General features: G+C 49.7%; 1 protein-coding gene across 2 annotated transcripts in view; it reads left to right on the top strand.

The window, feature by feature from the left end:
* Positions 1 to 10,473: 10,473 nt before the first annotated feature.
* The window catches only part of LOC147112169 (E3 ubiquitin ligase RNF121), a 53,936-nt gene continuing 45,771 nt past the window's right edge, over positions 10,474 to 18,638 (top strand). Inside the window, exons 1-2 of one of the 2 annotated variants that reach the window (XM_085999789.1) lie at positions 10,474 to 10,615; positions 18,601 to 18,638. In XM_085999789.1, the coding sequence (XP_085855915.1) occupies positions 10,523 to 10,615; positions 18,601 to 18,638 (131 nt within the window). In that variant the 5' untranslated portion in view covers positions 10,474 to 10,522. Of the gene's footprint in view, positions 10,622 to 18,600 lie in introns of both variants that reach the window. The other variant, XM_085999788.1, reaches the window with a different exon arrangement.

Below are 18,638 nucleotides of genomic sequence, written 5' to 3'. Positions count from 1 at the left end.
AAGGAAAAAACCTTTTGTGTGGGATATTATGAGGCTGCTCTGAGACACCAGCTGGAAAAGGACAAGTGTATCCGAGTCTGACAGAGCACTTCATTTTAAATCTAAGATCGATAAATGTTTGCTAGGCAAGGGTATTAAGAGATAAGCAGTCAAGGTGGGTGGCCATGATCTCATTGAATGGCAGAACGGGCTCGAGGGGCTGAATGGTCTCCACCTGTTCCTATAAGCCCATCACCCAACCACCCCCCTCCGTTCCCTGTCAAGGTAACCAAACTCGGCCGGGTGGCATCAGGTGAGCTCGAGGGGGGAAAACATGCAGCGGCTCTGCTGGTTCAGTGACTCCTGGAAGGTGTGAAGGTGGGATCGGCCTGTACGATCTTAATGATCTGAGGTCTTGGACAAGACACCAACAGGCAGCAGCCAGTATGTTTGAGCAATAGATCAAGATTTATTAAGCATACAGCGTAATATACTTAATAATTAGGCAATAGTTTTAACGAATAGCTCGCAGACCTAGGTCTCTGGACCCTCTCGGACACAGATGATGTCGTCTTAAGTCTGTTCCTTTGTTCTCGCAGTACGTCTGTGGGAAGTTGTTCTTTGAGTATCGAGGTTTTAACCCTTATCAAAAGTTGGTTTGGCCAGTGTCCATATATGGTCTTTAATAAAATCGCCTTTTTTAATTGGTTCTAATGGTCAAAATACCATTGTCACTCAGACTAAGGTAGCATCCCACCTTTCCAGTATTTTGAACAAGTCTTAGCTTTTTAGTTACCCAGGAATAATTATGGGTAATATTATTTGGTCAATGGCTACACCTTGAAGTTATACATATATGATTCTCGTCTACTAAATATCTTTAAATATCAGCCTTTCGAACAGGCCTAAACTGCATCAGCCTCCCAACAGTCTAAGAAAGAGAAACTTTCATTTCTACAGCTCCATTCATGATCTTGGCGTCCCAAAGTGCTTTACAGCCAATTAAGTAATTTTTTGAAATGTGGTCGTTGTTGTAATATAGGAAACATGGAAATTGCGCACAGCAAGCTCCCACAAACAGCCATGTGATGAGGACCAGATAATCTGTTTTAGTGAATGTTGGTTGAGGGATAAATATTGGCCAGGACTCCCTTTCTCTTCTTCGAAATAGTGGCCCTGGGATTTTTTATGCTCACCCGAGAGGGCAGAAAGCACCTTGCTTTAATGTCTCATCCAAAAGACAGCACCTCTGACAGTGCAGCACTCCCTCAGTACTGGCACTAGGAGTGTCCACCTGGATTGCGTGCTCTGGAGTGGAACTTGAACTCACGACCTTCTGACTCCGAGATGAGAGTGCTGCCCACTGAGCCACGTTTCGGCTCCCACATGGCACTGGAGGGGGGGCCTGGTAAAACTCCAGCAGGCGTCAGTGCCTTCAGGGGAGATGGGGAGGAAATTGCCCTCAAAGAAGTGGCCTCCTGTCCACTCAATGAACCACAGACACAGATCCTTAATGATGCTGAATACTATTTTGGAGGGAGGGGAGGGAGCAGAAATGTAAAACTGCAAGTTGCTTTTTTGCATCTTTCAGTTCCTCCTCCCCATAGAGTGCTTATTCTTTTCATCCTTTAGGTTCCACCCACCAAACCCTGGCCAAATGGGAGGGCAGGCAACCTGCTTCTTGCCCCCCTTCCTCCCCCCACCCCAAAAACTAGTGCCAGTCCAATAAACTTGGAATAAGGCAGTGGGTGAATGGGAGGCTGCCTCCATGTTGGGAAACACTGAGGGACCTTGTGGACTTGGACTGGTGTCCTACCCCTCCCAGTCAAGGACAGTCGGGGGTCCCCAGCATGTGCTGGAGTTCTGCGTAAAATCTCTTCGAAATGTCCACGTGCCTGTAATGAAGCAAAACAAAACTTGTCCATCAATTCCTGAAAGTATTAAGGCCAAAGTGTGAGTATTTACAGAGCCCCGTTCTCCCATCATGTATTCTTTGAATAAAAGTGACACAAAGAAAGATCGTACATTTATACTGCACCTTTCACAAGTATTATTTGAAAGGACGTCCCAAAGTGCTTTACAGCCAAATGAAATACTTTTTGAAGTGTAGTCACTATTGTAATGTAGGCAACGTGGCAGCCAGTTTGCGCACTGCAAGCTCCCACCAACAGCAATGTGATCTTTGTTGAGGGCTAAATATTGGCCCAGCACACCAGGGTGAACTCCCCTGCCATCCTTCCATAGTGCTATGGGATCTTTTACATCCACCTGAGAGAACAGACGAGGCTTTGGTTTAACATCTCATCCGAAAGATGGCACCTCCGACAGTGCAGCACTCCTTCAGTAGCACTGGTGTTTTGGCTTAGATTATGTGCTCAAGTCTCTAGAGTGGGACTTGAACTCACGACCTTCTGACTCCGGCGAGAGTGCTACCCACTGAGCCACGGCTGACAACCTAAATGTACTATCTACAGGATGCACTGCAGCAACTTGGCAAGGCTTCTTCGGCTTGCACCTTCCAAACACGCGACCACCACCTAGATGGGCAAGGGCAGCAGGTGTATGGGCGCACCATCACTTCCCAAGTTCCCCTCCAAGTCTCACACCATCTCAACTTGGACATAGATCGCCATTCCTTCATTGTCGCTGGGTCAAAATTCTAGAACATCCAACCTAATGGCATTGTGTGAGCACCTGGACTGTGGCTGGCATTTTTTGCCGAGAAGGTGGTGGTGGGCCTCTCCTTGAACCACTGGTAGCGGTTTGATAGACCACTTCTGAAGGCGGTTAAGAGTCAACCACGTTGGTGGGACTGGAGTCACATAAAGGCCCAGACCGGGTAAGGACGGCAGGTTTCGTTCCCTAAAGGACATCAGTGAACCAGTTAGGTTTTTATGGCAATCAGGCAGCTTCATGGTCACTTACTGATAAATTTTTACAAACTGATTCAAGTTCTCACTGCCATTTAAACTCACGTTCTCTGAATTGCTAGCCCAGTAAACATGATGCTCCGTCTGTTTTGGAAGTGGGGAAAAGTTGTAGAAAGATTTTCAGTTACTGAGCCTGACCTCCTGGCACCTACCCACAAATAAGGATCACTGGATAGCGATCAGGAGGGTGAACCCTGACTGGTTTTATTCCCTCACTAACCAATGGTGCTGAGGTCAATTGCAACACCATCGATAACACCCAACAACAGCTTGTGTTTATACAGCGTCTTTAACGTAGTAAAATGTCCCACGGTGCTTCACAGGAGTGTTATAAGATAAAAATTTGACACTGAGCCACATAAGGAGAAATTAGGGCAGATAACTAAGCTTGGTCAAAGGTAGGTTTTAAGGAGCATCTTAGAGTAGGAGAGAGGCGGCGTGGTTTAGGGAGGGAGTTCCAGAGCTTAGGGCCTTGGCAGCTGAAGGCACGGCCACCAATGGTTGAGTGATTATAATCGGGTGCGCAAGAGGCCAGAATTAGAGGAGCGCAGATATCTCGGGTGGGGGGTGGTGATTGGGTTGGAGGCGGTTACAGAGATAGGGAGGGGTGAAGCCATGGAGGGATTTGAAAACCAGGATGAGAAGTTTAAAATCGAGGCATATCTTAACCGGGATCCAATGTAGGTCAGTGAGCCATGGGCGGATGGGTGAACGAGACGGTGCGAGTTAGGACACGGGCAGCTGTGTTTTGGATGCCCTCAAGTTTACGTAGGGTGAAATTTGGGAGGCCAGCTAGGAGTGTGTTGGAATAGCAAAGTCTAGAGGTAACAAAGGCATGGATGAGCTGAGACGGACCATGTTAAGGAGGTGGAAATAAGCAGTCTTAGTTATGCCGTGGATATGTGGTCGGAAGCTCATTTCAAGGTCAAATATGACACCAAGGTTGCAAACAGTCTATTTCAGCTTCAGACAGTTGATAGGGAGAGGGATGGAGTCGGTGGCTAGGGAACAGAATTTGTGGCAGGGACCGAAGACAATGGCTTCGGTTTTCCCAATATTTAATTGGAGAAAATTTCAGCCCATCCAGTTCTGGCTGTCGGACAAGCAGTCTGACAATTTACAGACCGTGGTGGGGTCAAGAGAAGTGGTGGTGCGATACATGTGGAAATTGATGCTGTGTTTTTGGATGATGTCGCCAAGGGGCAGCATGAGAATTAGGAGAGGGCCAAGGATAGATCCTTGGGGGACACCAGAGGAAACGATGCGGGAGCGGGAAGAGAAGCTATTGCAGGTGATTTTCTGACTACGATTAGATAAATAAGAATGGAACCAGAAGAGTGCAGTCCCACCCAGCTGGAGAGGTGTTGGAGGAGGATTGTGTGGTCAGCTGTGTCAAAGGCTGCAGAGAGGTCAAGGAGGGATAGTTTACGTTTGTCACAGTCACAAAGGATGTCATTTGTGACTGATGAGAGCCGTTTTGGTACTGTGGCGGGGCGGAAACCCGATTGGAGGGATTCAAACGTGAAGTTCTGGGAAAGATGGGTACGGATTTGGGAGGCGACAACATATTCAAGGACTTTGGAGATGGGGCGGTAGTTTGCAAGGACTGAGGGGTCAAGGGTTGGTTTTTTGATTAGAGGGGTTAATTGCAACACCATCAATAACCCCCCAACTCACTCTGCGCAGACATGGGATTGTATTGGATCTGTGTGGCTCAGCACCTTGTCAGACTCTCCAGTGCATCAATCATTAGGGGAGGAGACTACTTATACCGACCATAGAGATTTCTAAGTGATTGCTACTGGATAATTTCCTAGTGATTACAGATTATGTGTCATCGTGGATTATAATTTGAGAAATTTGCAGTGATCGTCCCACAACAACTTGCATTTAATTAGCGCCTTTCAACACAGGAAAATGTCCCAAGGCGCTTCACAGGAGTGTTACCAAACAAAAATGGACACCGAGCCACAGAAGGAGATATTAGGACAGGTGACCCAAGCTTAGTGACAAAGGTAAGGTATAAGGAGAATTTTAAAGGACAGAGAGGTTTAGGGAGGGAATTCCAGAGCTTAGTTGAAGATGGCAGAAGACACGGCCGCCAATGGTGGGGCGCTGGATAAGAGGCCAAAGTTGGAGGAAGATCTCAGAGGGTTGTAGGGCTAGAGGAGGTTACAGAGCTGGGGAGGGGCTGTGGAGGGATTTGAACACGAGGATGAGAATTTTAAAATCGAGGCATTGCTGGACTGGGCACAGGTGTGATGGGTGAGTGGGACTTGGCATGGGTTAGGATACGGGCAGCAGAGTTTTGGATGAGCTGAAGTTTATGGAGGATAGAAGATGGGAATCCAGCCAGGGGGATCATTGGAATAGTCGAGTCTGGAGGTGACAGGCATGGAGTTGGGAAAGTCAGTGAATAACTCAGCCATGCAGGCCAGCAAAGTCAGTCTGTACTGAGTGAGCTGATTTCAGCCAGAGTAAAGTTTGGAGGATAGGTAAATACATTTAAAAATTAGTATATCCAGCAGTTCTCATAGGTGACCAATTATCAACACGTTTGCCAGCTGAACTGACTGGTACCAGGAGAGGGCGGCCATGCTACATAGAGATATGGCTTGGCTGCAAAACAACCCAGCAGTCACTCACTGGGGCTCCTCCAGCCTTACAACCCAAAGAGAACCCTACGTTCTTCAGACTCTGGCACCCCCCACCACCACCCCATCATTGGTAGTTGTCCCTTCAGCCGTCTGGGCCCCACGCTCTGGAATTCCCTCCTTAAACCTCTCTGCCTCCCCCTCTATCATGTACAGGCAGACTATTTACGGCGAAACATTGTGTCCCCTTTGGTGTGTCAAACCCGTTGAATTACTTGATTCTTTCCTCCGCTTGATTTTATTACTTTCTCAGTATTTTGCTCCCCTCCTGTCCTGACTTTTGCTGGGGGTGGGGGTGATCAGGAGATGGCTCCACATGCGCTCGTAGCACTTTGCGTGACACCGGATAGTGAGTGCTGGGACTATTTGCCCACGGCAAGCATCACAGCCAAAGCCAACCTCACCTGACATCCACAAACACACACTTTCCCTCAAGGGTCACTGGGTTTTGATCAGGCGCAGAAGCCCTGGCAGAATTTCTTTCCTATGGTCAGTTGTGACTCCCTCCTCCCCAGGTGCGATCAAGAAACTTAGCTGCCACATTTGCTCAGTTAAGAAAGAAAGAACTTGCAATTCTAAAGCGCCTCAGGACGTCCCAAAGCACTTCACAGCCAATGAAGTACTTTTTGAAGTGTAGTCACTGTTGTAATTAAGGAAACGTTGCAGCCAATTAGTGCACAGCAAGCTCCCACAAACAGCAATGTTATCATGACCAGATAATCTGTTTTAGTGATGTTGGTTGAGGGATAAATATTGGGTCCAGGACACCGGGGAGAACTCCCCTGCTCTTCTTTGAAATAGTGCCGTGGGATCTTTTACATCCACCTGAGAGAGCAGACGGGGCCTCGGTTTAACATCTCATCTGAAAGACGGCACCTCCGACAGTGCAGCACTCCCTCAGTACTGCAAATCCATTGCGCACCAACGTCAGTGTTCTTGCTCAGGCTAACATCCCCAGCATCGAAGCTTTGACCGCGCTCAATCAGCTCCGATGGACGGGTCACATTGTCCGCATGCCCGATACGAGACTCCCAAAACAAGCACTCTACTCGGAGCTCTGACACGGCAAGAGAGCCCCAGGTGGGCAGAGGAAACGCTTCAAGGACACCCTCAAAGCCTCCTTGAAAAAGTGTAACATCCCCACCGACACCTGGGAATCCCTGGCCCAAGACAGCACAAAGTGGAAGAGAAGCATCCGGGATGGTGCCGAACACCTCGAGTCTCTTCGCCGGGAGCAAGTGGAAGCCAAGCGCAGGCAGCGGAAGGAGCGCACGTCAACCCAAGCACCCCACCCACCCGCCCCTTCAACCACGGTCTGCCCCACCTGTGACAGAGACTGTAGGTCCCGCATTGGACTCATCAGTCGCCTGAGAACTCATTTTTAATGTGGAAGTAAGTCATCCTCGGTTCCAAGGGACTGCCTAAGAAGAATTGCCTCAGTACTGCACTGGGAGTGTCAGCCTGGATTATGGGCTCAAGTCTGTGGAGTGGGACTTGAACTCATGACCTTTAGTGAACCAGTTGGGTTTTTAATGACATGGCTTTACGGTCACTTTTACTGATACCAGATTTTTATTTCTAAATTTTTAAAAGCTGCATTCAAATTCCTAAACTACCCTGATGGGATTTGAACTCATGTTTTCTGGATTATTAGTCCAGTATTCAACCACACAGGGCATCACAACTCAGCCCAACACTACCTCTACGAGAAGTCCCGGTTTCAAATCCCGGACTATGCCTGAAAGGGTGGCGGAAGCAGATTCAATGTTAACTTTCAAAAGGGAATTGTAGGGGGGGAAAAATGCAGAGCTATGGGGAAAGAGCAGGGCAATGGGACTAACTGGGTAGCTCTTTTAAAGAGCCGGCACAGGCACGATGGGGCGAATGGCCTCCTGTGCTGTAAGATTTTAGGATTCTCAATCGATGGTCACACCTGCAAAGTTTCCCACTCTCTGAGTGACTGGTGAATTATACCTCCTCGATCTTTCTGCAGCCTTTGACATGATCAACTGCGCTATCCACCTCCTCCAACACCTTGCCTTCATTCAGAGAATCATAGACTGATTATAGCACGAAAGAAGGCCATTCAGCCCGTCGAGCCCGTGCCAGCTCTTTGTAAGAGCACCTCAGCTAGTCTCACTCCCCCACCCTTTCCCTGTAGCCCTGCAAATGTTTTTCTTTCAGGTACTTATCCAACTCCCTTTTGAAAGCAGTGATTGAGTCTGCCTCCACCACCCTTTCAGGCAGCGCATTCCAGATCCTAACCACTCGCTGAGTAAAAAAGCTTTTCCTCATGTCGCCTTTGGTTCTTTTGCCAATCACCTTAAATCTGTGTCCTCTGGTTCTCGACCCTTCTGCCAATGGGAACAGTTTCTATCTACTCTGTCCAGACCCCTCATGATTTTGAACACCTATATCAAATCTCCTTTCAATCTTCTCTGCTCCAAGGAGAACAACCCCAGCTCCCCCATTCTATCAACGTAACTGAAGTCCTTCATCCCTGGAATCATTCTTGTAAATCTTTTCTGCACCCTCTCTAAGGCCTTCACATCCTTCCTAAAGTATGATGCCAAGAATTGGACACAATACTCCAGTTGAGGCCGAACCAGTGTTTTATAAAGGTTCATCATAATTTCCACTCTATGCCTCTATTCGTGAAGCCCAGGATCCCATAAGCTTTTTTAACCACTTTCTCATCCTGCCCTGCCACCTTCAACAATTTGTGCACATACACCCCCAGGTCTCTCTGTTCATGCACCCCCTTTAGGATTGTACCCTTTATATATTTCCTCTTCTCATTCTTTCTACCAAAATGTATCCCATGGGACAGGTCTGGCATGGCTCCACTCCCAACTATCTGAATGTAGCCAAAGCACTTCCAGCAGAAGAGGTTCACTAAAAGCTAGTACACGGGTACAAAAAATAATTAAAAAGGCTAATGGAATGTTGGCCTTTATCTCAAAGGTGGCTGGAATACAAAGGGTTGGAAGTTGTGTTACAGCTGTGCCGATATATCGGCTCCCCTCTCTTTGAGCTCCCTCGGGTAAACGCTGTCCAGGACCAGCAGCCCGATCTGATTTGAGCCTTGAGATCATGGCCGATCTGTTTCTCAACCCCATTTACCCGCCTTTGCTCCATATCCCTTGATACTCTGACCCAACAAAAATCTATCAATCTCAGACTTGGAAATTTCAATTGACCCCCTCCACCCCCCCCCCTTTGTTTGAAAAGGTGCTTCCTGATTTTACTCCAAAATCATAAAGCACTTTCCAGGAGAAGGATACGTCTGAGGCTTTTGAAGGCAGCAATTTGAGGGTCAAGACACCAGAGCAGAGATGTAGACTGAGAAAGTTCCAGAAGGGGACATAGAGATGAAGAGGCAGCCACCAATGGTAAAGCAGGGGACAAGGAATAGGTCAGGGTCAGGGAGCTGTTTTTAGGGAGAGATATGGGGCCATGGAGGGATTTGAATATCAAAATATGCATCTTAAAAATGGGTTCGCTACCTTCCTGACTCTCTGATACACCCAGTCATTGCCTGATGTCCACACACCCTCCCTGCTCTCTCAGTATCTCCGTTACTTCCAATCACACCCTATTGCCCCAGGAACCGCCCAGTATCTCCCCCATTTACCCCCATTATCCCCAGTTGCCACCAATGTTCCCCTAATTTTTTTAATTCAGAATTCCGCACATGCGCAGTTTTTCTAGTTAAAAGCTAGTTCACCAGCTGTGCGGGTCCCCAGGAGCGCTGCAACCCAGTATCTCCCTGTTATCCCCAGCCAGTGTTCCCTTTAAGCTGCGTGGCCGTGCAGTACTCTGGAGGCCCCGCGCAGCCGGTGAACCGGATTTTAAATGGAAAAGAAACGTGCATGTGCGGAATTTTGAATGGGCCGTGCAACCCGTTAAAGGGGCCATGCGGCCCGAAAGAAAATTGGAGGGAACCACTTCCGCCCTGTTGCCCCCAGTATGGGGTTACCAACTCTGTTGGACATAATCCCAGAAGTTTCACCACGTGACCTCCTGTCTTCCACCGCTCAGTAAAATAGTGTTTTCCCCAAAACCTACGTTCTACTCTACGTAAACTTGAGGTGTTCCAAAACTCTGCTGCCCGTGTCCTAACTCGCACCAAGTCCCGTTCACCCATCACCCCCTGTGCTCGCTGACCTACATTGGCTCCCGGTTAAGCAACGCCTCGATTTTAAAATTTTCATCCTTGTTTTCAAATCCCTCCGTGGCCTCGCCCCCTCCCCATCTCCGTAACCTCCTCCAGCCCCACAATCCCCCCGAGATCTCTGCGCTCCTCTAATTCTGGCATCTTGAGCATCCCTGATTTTAATCGCTCCACCATTGGCGGCCATGCCTTCTGTTGCCTGGGCCCTAAGCTCTGGAATTCCCTGCCTAAACCTCTCCGCCTCGCTACCTCTATTTCCGCTTTTAAGATGCTCCTGAAAACCTACCTCTTTGACCAAACTTTTGGTCACCTGCCCTAATTTCCCTCTTCTGTGGCTCGGTGTCAAATTTTTTGTCTTATAATTGTTCCTGTGAAGCACCTTGGGAGGTTTTACTAGGTTAAAGGCGCTGTATAAATACAAGTTGTTGTTGTAACCAATATTTTTATAATAAAGGAAAGTATTCAGGGAAATTGGAAAAAAAACTCCTAATTATTTGAATGCCTCGATGTATGATTTCTCTCCCTGGGTGTTGCTCCGAGCAGGGTCCAGGAGAGGAACCTTCCATTCCTGGAGACTCCCGGGCATTCCGGGAGAGATTGGCAACTCTTCACCCCAGGACGTCCACGTGACCTTCCACCGCGCCCGGGAGAGGGCGGGGCTGCTGGCGTGACGTAGTTGACGTCTACGTGGCTCGGGTTTAACCCGACCTGTGAGTGTCGCCGCCGCTGATTGGCTGGACCGGCCGGGCCAATGGGAGGCGTCGGCCTTGGTTACTAGGCTAAAGATGGCGGCGGTGTTGGAGCTGGACGGCCTCGGGCCCGGGCCGCACGGACACGGTCAGCACCGGCACCAGGCGGCGGAGGAGGAGCTGGAGCCGGAGCCGGTAAGGACAGCGCCGGGAGCCGCTTCCCCGCCGGCCAGCGTCCAGGCCGTCTCCGGACCACCCCCCACCTGGCGGCCGGAGCCTCTCTCCCCCGGCACTCGGCTTAAAGAGACAGCCCCGGGGCAACCCGGTCACCGCGGCATCGGCCGACACCCGAGAGAGCCCGATACCCGAGCGACCCCGATACCCGAGAGAGCCCGAGTCCCGATACCCGAGCGACCCCGGTGCCCGAGAGCGCCCGGGTCCCGGTGCCCGAGAGCGCCCGGGTCCCGGTGCCCGAGAGCGCCCGGGTCCCGGTGCCCGAGAGCGCCCGGGTCCCGGTGCCCGAGAGCGCCCGGTGCCCGAGAGCGCCCGATACCCGAGAGAGCCCGAGTCCCGATACCTGAGCGGTCCCGAGTCCCGAGAGAGCCCGGGTCCCGGTGCCCGAGAGAGCCCGGGTCCCGATACCCGAGGGGGTCCCGATACCCGAGAGAGCCCGGGTCCCGATACCCGAGAGAGCCCGGGTCCCGAGAGAGCCCGGGTCCCGGTGCCCAAGAGACCCCGATCTGGTACCTGTGCAAAGCCCGAACCCCCCAATCCTTCTGCTATTCTATATCACTCCGCCTTTTCCCATCAAAAGTATAACTTTTTTTATAACACTGTCGGAGGTGCAGTACTGAAGGAGTGCTGCATTGTCGGAGGTGCAGTACTGAAGGAGTGCTGCACTGTCGGAGGGGCAGTACTGAAGGAGTGCTGCACTGTTGGAGGGGCAGTACTGAGGGAGTGCTGCACTGTCGGAGGGGCAGTACTGAGGGAGCGCTGCACTGTCGGAGGGGCAGTACTGAGGGAGTGCTGCATTGTTGGAGGGGCAGTACTGAGGGAGCGCTGCACTGTTTTGAAAAAGCAGGGATGTTACCCTGTTGTCCTCGGGCCAATATTTATCCCACAATCATCAACATCAATAAAACAGATTATCTGGTCATTATCACATTGCTGTTTGTGGGAGCTTGCTTTGCGTAAATTGGCTGCTGCGTTTCCCTACATTACAACAGTGACTACACTTCAAAAATTACTTCATTGGCTGTAAAACGCTTTGGGACATCTTGAGATCGCTCTAGAAATGTAAGTCTTTTAACACTCCTCTCTCAACCAACACTGCCAAAAACACATTAACTGCTCATTTGTGGAATCTTTCTTGCTGTGTAAGCGACTGGTGTGGTTGATAATAACAGTGCATCTTTTTTTTAATTGGATATGGGCGTCGCTGGCAAGGCCCTAAATGCTCTTGAGAAGGTGGTGGTGAGCCGCCGCAGTCTGTGTGGCGACTTTGTCGTAAGCGATTTGGTAGGCCATTTCAGAGCCCTTAAGTTAGTTAAGGGCATTTGAGAGTCAACCACATTGCTGTGGGTCTGGAGTCACATATAGGCCAGACTGGGTAAGTGAACCAGAATCTGATACTAGCTTTTTAATTCCAGATTTATTTAATTGAATTTAAATTCCCCGGCTGCTGTGGTGGGATTTGAACTCATGTCTCCAGATCATTCGTCCAGGTCTCCGGATTACTAGTGCAGTAACATTGCCACTATGCTACCGTACCCTTTCTATTCATAACCTTTGCATTTATGCTGCTGCCCTTTCTGAGGTGTAAAATTGAACAGTTTCCCAAGTTGAAAACCTCCCACAGTATGCAAGCGTAACAAATGTTTTCTTTTAAAATGAGTACTGTTACCAGCTTTATATTCAGCATTTATTTAATTTCAACACAATTTAACGCACAACTAAGCTTTTGCTGTGACGCTCTTAAACTGCTCCCAACACCAGTGACCGGCCTATGGTCACCAGTACTACTGTTGCACAAAGTGCTGTCTTCACACACTGGTCAAAGTTATAGCAAGAAACTGTTTCCAGTGGCAGCAGGGTCGCTAACCAGAGGACACAGATAGAAACATAGAAGATAGGAGCAGGAGTAGGCCATTCGGCCCCTCGAGCCTGTTCTGCCATTTAATGAGATCATGGCTGATCATCCAAATTCAGTACCCTGTTCCTGCTTTCTCCCCATATCCCTTGATCCCTTTAGCCTTAAGAAATATATCTAACTCCTTCTTGAATATATTTAATGAATTGGCCTCTACTGCCTTCTGTGGTAGAGAATTCCACAGGTTCACCACTCTCTGGGTGAAGAAATTCCTCCTCATCTCTGTCCTAACTGGCTTACCCCTTATCCTTAGACTGTGACCCCTGGTTCTGGACTTCCCGGCCATCGGGAACATCCTTCCCGCATCTAGCCTGTCCAGTCCTGAGAGAATTTTAAGATAATTGGCAGACGAACCAGATGGGAGATGAGGAGAAACACAGCGAGTTGTTGTGATCTGGATAGCGCTGCCTGAAAGATTCAATAATAACTTTCAAAAGGGAATTGGATAAATACTTGAATGGTTAAAAAAAAATTGCAGGGCTCTGAGGAAAGAGCAGAGGAGTGGGACGAATTGGAGAGCTCTTTCAAAGAGCCGGTAGAGCTACGATTGGCCGAATGGCCTCCTACTGTGCTGTATAATTCTGTAATGTTGCTGGGGCCACAGGGTGGTTGACTGGCTTTGCGCACTGCTCTTTCACCTGGGCAAGGACTCCGATTCAGTCCAGACTGATGGGGCAAGAGTCTAGTGGGCGTTCACAGTGGGTGTGGGACCACAGTCGCAGACAAACCACAGAGGTGTGAGAAATGCAAAATGCCACGTTCGTTCTGTTCCGAGATTGGTGAAAAGTCTGGGAGTGCTTGCTGCTGCCTATGTTCCATTCACCAGCGCCATCATGCACATTAAAGAAAGTCTTGCATTTCTATGGCGCCTTTCATGAACACCGGACGTCCCAAACACTTCACAGCCAATGAAGTAGTCACTGTTGTAATGTAGGAAACGCGGCAGCCAATTTATGCACAGCAGGATCCCTCAAACAGCAATGTGACAATGACCAAATAATCTGTTTTAGTGGTTTTGATTGAGGGATAAATAATGGCCACGACACTGGGGAGAACTCCCCAGCTCTTTTTCAAAATAGTGCTATGGGATCTTTTACGTCCACCTAAGAGAGCAGCGCTCCCTCAGTACTGCCCCTCCGACAGTGCGGCGCTCCCTCAGTACTGCCCCTCCGACAGTGCGGCGCTCCCTCAGTACTGTCCCTCCGACAGTGCGGCGCTCCCTCAGTACTGCCCCTCCGCCAGTGCGGCGCTCCCTCAGTACTGCCCCTCCGCCAGTGCGGCGCTCCCTCAGTACTGCCCCTCCGACAGTGCGGCGCTCCCTCAGTACTGTCCCTCCGACAGTGCGGCGCTCCCTCAGTACTGCCCCTCCGCCAGTGCGGCGCTCCCTCAGTACTGCCCCTCCGCCAGTGCGGCGCTCCCTCAGTACTGCCCCTCCGCCAGTGCGGCGCTCCCTCAGTACTGCCCCTCCGCCAGTGCGGCGCTCCCTCAGTACTGCCCCTCCGCCAGTGCGGCGCTCCCTCAGTACTGCCCCTCCGCCAGTGCGGCGCTCCCTCAGTACTGCCCCTCCGCCAGTGCGGCGCTCCCTCAGTACTGCCCCTCCGCCAGTGCGGCGCTCCCTCAGTACTGCCCCTCCGCCAGTGCGGCGCTCCCTCAGTACTGCCCCTCCGCCAGTGCGGCGCTCCCTCAGTACTGCCCCTCCGCCAGTGCGGCGCTCCCTCAGTACTGCCCCTCCGCCAGTGCGGCGCTCCCTCAGTACTGCCCCTCCGCCAGTGCGGCGCTCCCTCAGTACTGCCCCTCCGCCAGTGCAGCGCTTCCTCCGACAGTGTAGTGCTCGCTTAGTACTGCCCGGTCGACTTGTGCGGCGCTCCCTCAGCACTGCAGTGGAGTGTCAGCCTGGATTTTGGGACTTGAACCCACAACCTTCTGACTTGGAGGTGAGAGTGCTACCATTAAGCCACACCCGACACTTTCAGTCACAATCAGACGTTTGCCTGTATTTAGTGACTTGCACATTGGATATCAGTAATTGCTGTTGAACTCTGAGCTCAGTTTACATTGATTTTAATTATTTTTTGCTTTTATTATCAAGGGAACGGACTGACCATGCCAGTAGCTTAAGTTGCTGAAACAGTGTTGATCAACAGGCTGCCCTTAGTATGATGTATATTCTATGTAATACCGCCTTAAATCATGCCTCGGACACCAATTCACCCTCCTCCTGCTAACCACATCACTGAGTTCAGTTCTTGAGGCTGGTTTGCCTTATTCTGCGTATGTCCTGTGTATGGTCACAAATGATTCCAGCAAAGTGTAAAGGGCGTGTGATATTTGCACAACTATGTCTGTCTGAATTGTGGGAAACACCCAGCATCACAAGTGGGTCACAGGGTTTGCCATTCCAGCCTTGAGTTGTGCCTGGAGAGGGCATTTGCAGCTGGGGTGGTTCTCGGTCTGTCACTGATGTTGGGAGCAGTTTGAGGCGATGAAGTGTATTGTCACAACGTTGGAAGTTTATTTCTCGTACCATACCGACACTGTTATGCTGATCGCTTGGTTGCAACACTGACATCATGGGCCACCGCGCCTGCTTCAGGCAAGTTGCTGAGAGGTTGTTTCCCCTGGCTGGAGAGTCTAGAACCAGGGGTCACAGTCTCAGAATAAGGGGTCGGCCATTTAGGACTGAGATGAGGAGGAATTTCTTCACTCAGAGGGTGGTGAATCTTTGGAATTCTCTGTCCCACAGGGCTGTGGAGGCTCAGTCGTTGAGTATATTCAAGGCTGAGATCGATAGATTTTTGGACTCTAGGGGAATCGAGGGATATGGAGATCGGGCGGGAAAGTGGAGTTGAGGTCGAAGATCAGCCCTGATCTTATTGACTGGCGGAGCAGGTTCGAGGGGTTGTATGGCCGACTCCTGCTCCTAATTCTTATGTTCTTATGTTTCGTACTGCATTGGAGTGCCGGCCTAGGTTACGTGCTCCAGTCCCAGAGTGTTTGAGTTGGAGGCGAGATGCCAGAGGTAAACTGAGGCTTAATTGCAAGTTAGACAAAAAAAAAAATTGATTATTTCAACTCTTCAATCAATCAGAGGGCTTAAATGTTTGAACATGGCACTGACTTACAGCAAACATTTACATTGCACACAGACAGGTTGATCTGCTTGTTTTTCATGATAGTTCATGACTGAATCTGATACTCATTGTAGAAATGTCCTTGGTTTCAAGTTTTAGCTTTTTTTAAATTCGCTTATGCCATCTGGGCGTCGCTGGCAAGGCCAGCATTTATTGCCCATCCCTAAGTTGAATGTTTTGTCACTGGGACTAAAGTGGTGTGGGTGTGAAGTTTCCATGTCGGCCTTGACTCTGTTGGTCTCTTGAGTCAGAAGGTCATGGGCTCAAGCCCCACTCCAGAGAATTGAGCGTAATAATCCAGGCTGACACTCCCAGTGCAGTACTGAGGGAGTGCCGCACTGTCGGAGGTGCCGTCTTTCGGATGAGAAGTTAAACCGAGGCCCCGTCTGCTCTCAGGTGGAAGTAAAAGATCCCGCGGCATTATTTCGAGGAGCAGGGGAGTTATCCTGGGTGTCCTGGCCAATATTTATCCCTCAATCAGCATCATTACAACAGATTATCTGGTCATTAGCTCCTTGCTGCTTGTGGGAGCTTGCTGTGCCCAAATTGGCTGCCGCGTTTCCTACATTACAACAGTGACTTCACTTCAAAAGTACTTCTGAGGGAGTGCTGCGCTGTCAGGGGTGCCGTCATCGGCTGTAAAGGGATTTGGGACGTCCAGAGGTTGTGAAAGGCGCTACAGAAATGCAAGTCTTTATATTGTGTCCCCTTGAAATGCAGCGATAGGTTGAGAGCATTTAAGATGTGAACACCAGATTAAAAGAACTTGTGTAGCGTCACGTCACTTGGGCCATCCAATTAATTACACATCGTCGCTGGGTCAAAATCCTGGAACTCCCTACCTAACAGCATTGTAAAACAAAAGAAAGACTTGCATTTATATAGCGCCTTGCCTGACCTTAGAACATCCCAACATGCTTTACAGCCAATGAAGTGTAGTCACTAATACAAAAAGAAAATACTGCGGATGCTGGAAATCTGAAATAAAAACAGAAAATGCTGGAGATACTCAGCAGGTCAGGCAGCATCTGTGGAGAGAGAAACAGAGTTAACATTTCAGGTCGATGACCTTTCGTCAGAACTGGAATAAAGCAGGAAATGGAACAGATTTTTAAGCAAGTGTAGGGGCTGGGAAATGGAGGGGATGAAAGAACAAAAGGGAAGGTCTGTGATAGGATAGAAGACAGGAGAGGTTAAGAGAGTGTAGTCACTGTTGTAATATAGGAAAAGTTATGGGAGCACCTTCACCGCACAGACTGCAGAAGGTGGCCTACCATCACCATCTCAAGGTCACTTAGGGATTGCTGATAAATGCTGGCCTTGCTAGTGACACCCACATTCCCAGAGTGAATAAAGAACTTGCTTTTAAAAGTATAGCGGCTATTATGTTGGCAGATGTGGCAACCATGTTGTACACAGGAAGATACCATAAACGGCACAGTTGAATAGCCAGTTTGGTAGGATAGCAAACTACTGCAGATGCTGCAAATCCGAAATAACAACAGAAAATGCTGGAAAAACTCAGCAGGCCAGGCAACATCCGTGGAGAGAAAATAGAGTCAACGTTTCGAGGCAAACCCTTTGTCAAGACTAAAGAAGCACAGGAAATGAAATAGATTAAGAGGCCGGGCTGGGAGAGAACAAAAGAGAAGAGACATTAAGAGGTATTCAAAACCAGACGAGATGGTGATCGGACTAGTGGAGACAAAAGACGGCTCAGATTAGGTGTGAAATGCGCTGGCAGAGTGAGAGACAGCTGTCACGGGGGGGGGGGCAAAACAAAGGTGTGGATAAAAAATAAGTAAAAATGTAATAGGGGCCAAGGTTATGATCTGAAATTGTTGAACTCGATATTGAGTCCGGAAGGCTGTAAAGTGCCTAATCGGAAGATGAGGTGCTGTTCCTCGAGCCAGTTTGGTAGCATTGGTTGAGTGGTTGAATTTTGACTGGGACACTTAACAGTTATACAAAAGCTCCTTGCTCTTTGAATAGAGACGGGTGATCATTACCCTCCACCCGGGGCCTCGGCGGCGTCACCTGTAGGACGGCGTCTCCGACAGTGTAGCAACTCCTCAGTACAGTACTGCACTGATGTGTTCAGGTCTTTAGAGGGGAGGATTGAACCCACACCCTTCTGACTCTAGGGCGAGCTCCTTACTAAGACGGGGTGATGTGTTTTTTCTAGCGACAGGTCAGTCCGGAAGAAATGGGACTGATACTTCACTGGGATGGTTGCTGATCGGTCACTGGGGCTGATGATAGGTGTAATTAGTGGCAAGGAATTGCAAGTGCTACCCAACATTAAAGCTCGTTGGTTTATTCTCATAGCGTCCTGTACCATTGTGCTAAATGCATCCAATGTCCACTGTCATAATAACATAAGAATTAGGAGCAGGAGTCGGCCATACGGCCCCTCGAGCCTGCTCCGCCATTCAATAAGATCATGGCTGATCATCGACCTCATCTCCACCTTCCCGCCCGATCCGCATATCTCTTGGTTCCCTTAGTGTCCAAATATCTATCTGTCTTGAATATACGCAACAACTGAGCAACCACAGCCCTCTGAGGTTCCCCCTCTCTCTAACCCCATTTCCCTCCTCCTGACCCCCCATTCCCCCTCTCTCTCACCCTGTTACCCTCTCCCTGACCCCCATTTTGCCTCTTTCTCTGATCCCCATTCTCCCCATCCACTGACCCCCCCATTGCCCCTCTCTTCCCCTGGGCCTCCAATCCCATTCTGCAGTATTCCTCTCTTTCTCCTCCCCCCCCCCCCCCCCCCCGATTCCCAAGGCTCTCACTGGCTGCTCGTGATGTCGTACCCCAACTGAAGCTATTTCTGTGCCTAAATACCCAACCAAGTCTTTGCCTCTAACATCTTTCCCCGTCTCTTTCAGATTGACCTGACAGGCCTGTCACCGGAAGAACGATGGAG

This window comes from Somniosus microcephalus, chromosome 10 (genome assembly GCF_052327205.1).
Source record: "Somniosus microcephalus isolate GS21.2 chromosome 10, FLI_Smic_1.0, whole genome shotgun sequence".
NCBI lineage: Eukaryota > Metazoa > Chordata > Chondrichthyes > Squaliformes > Somniosidae > Somniosus > Somniosus microcephalus.
This window is presented reverse-complemented; position numbering and strand designations above follow the sequence as displayed.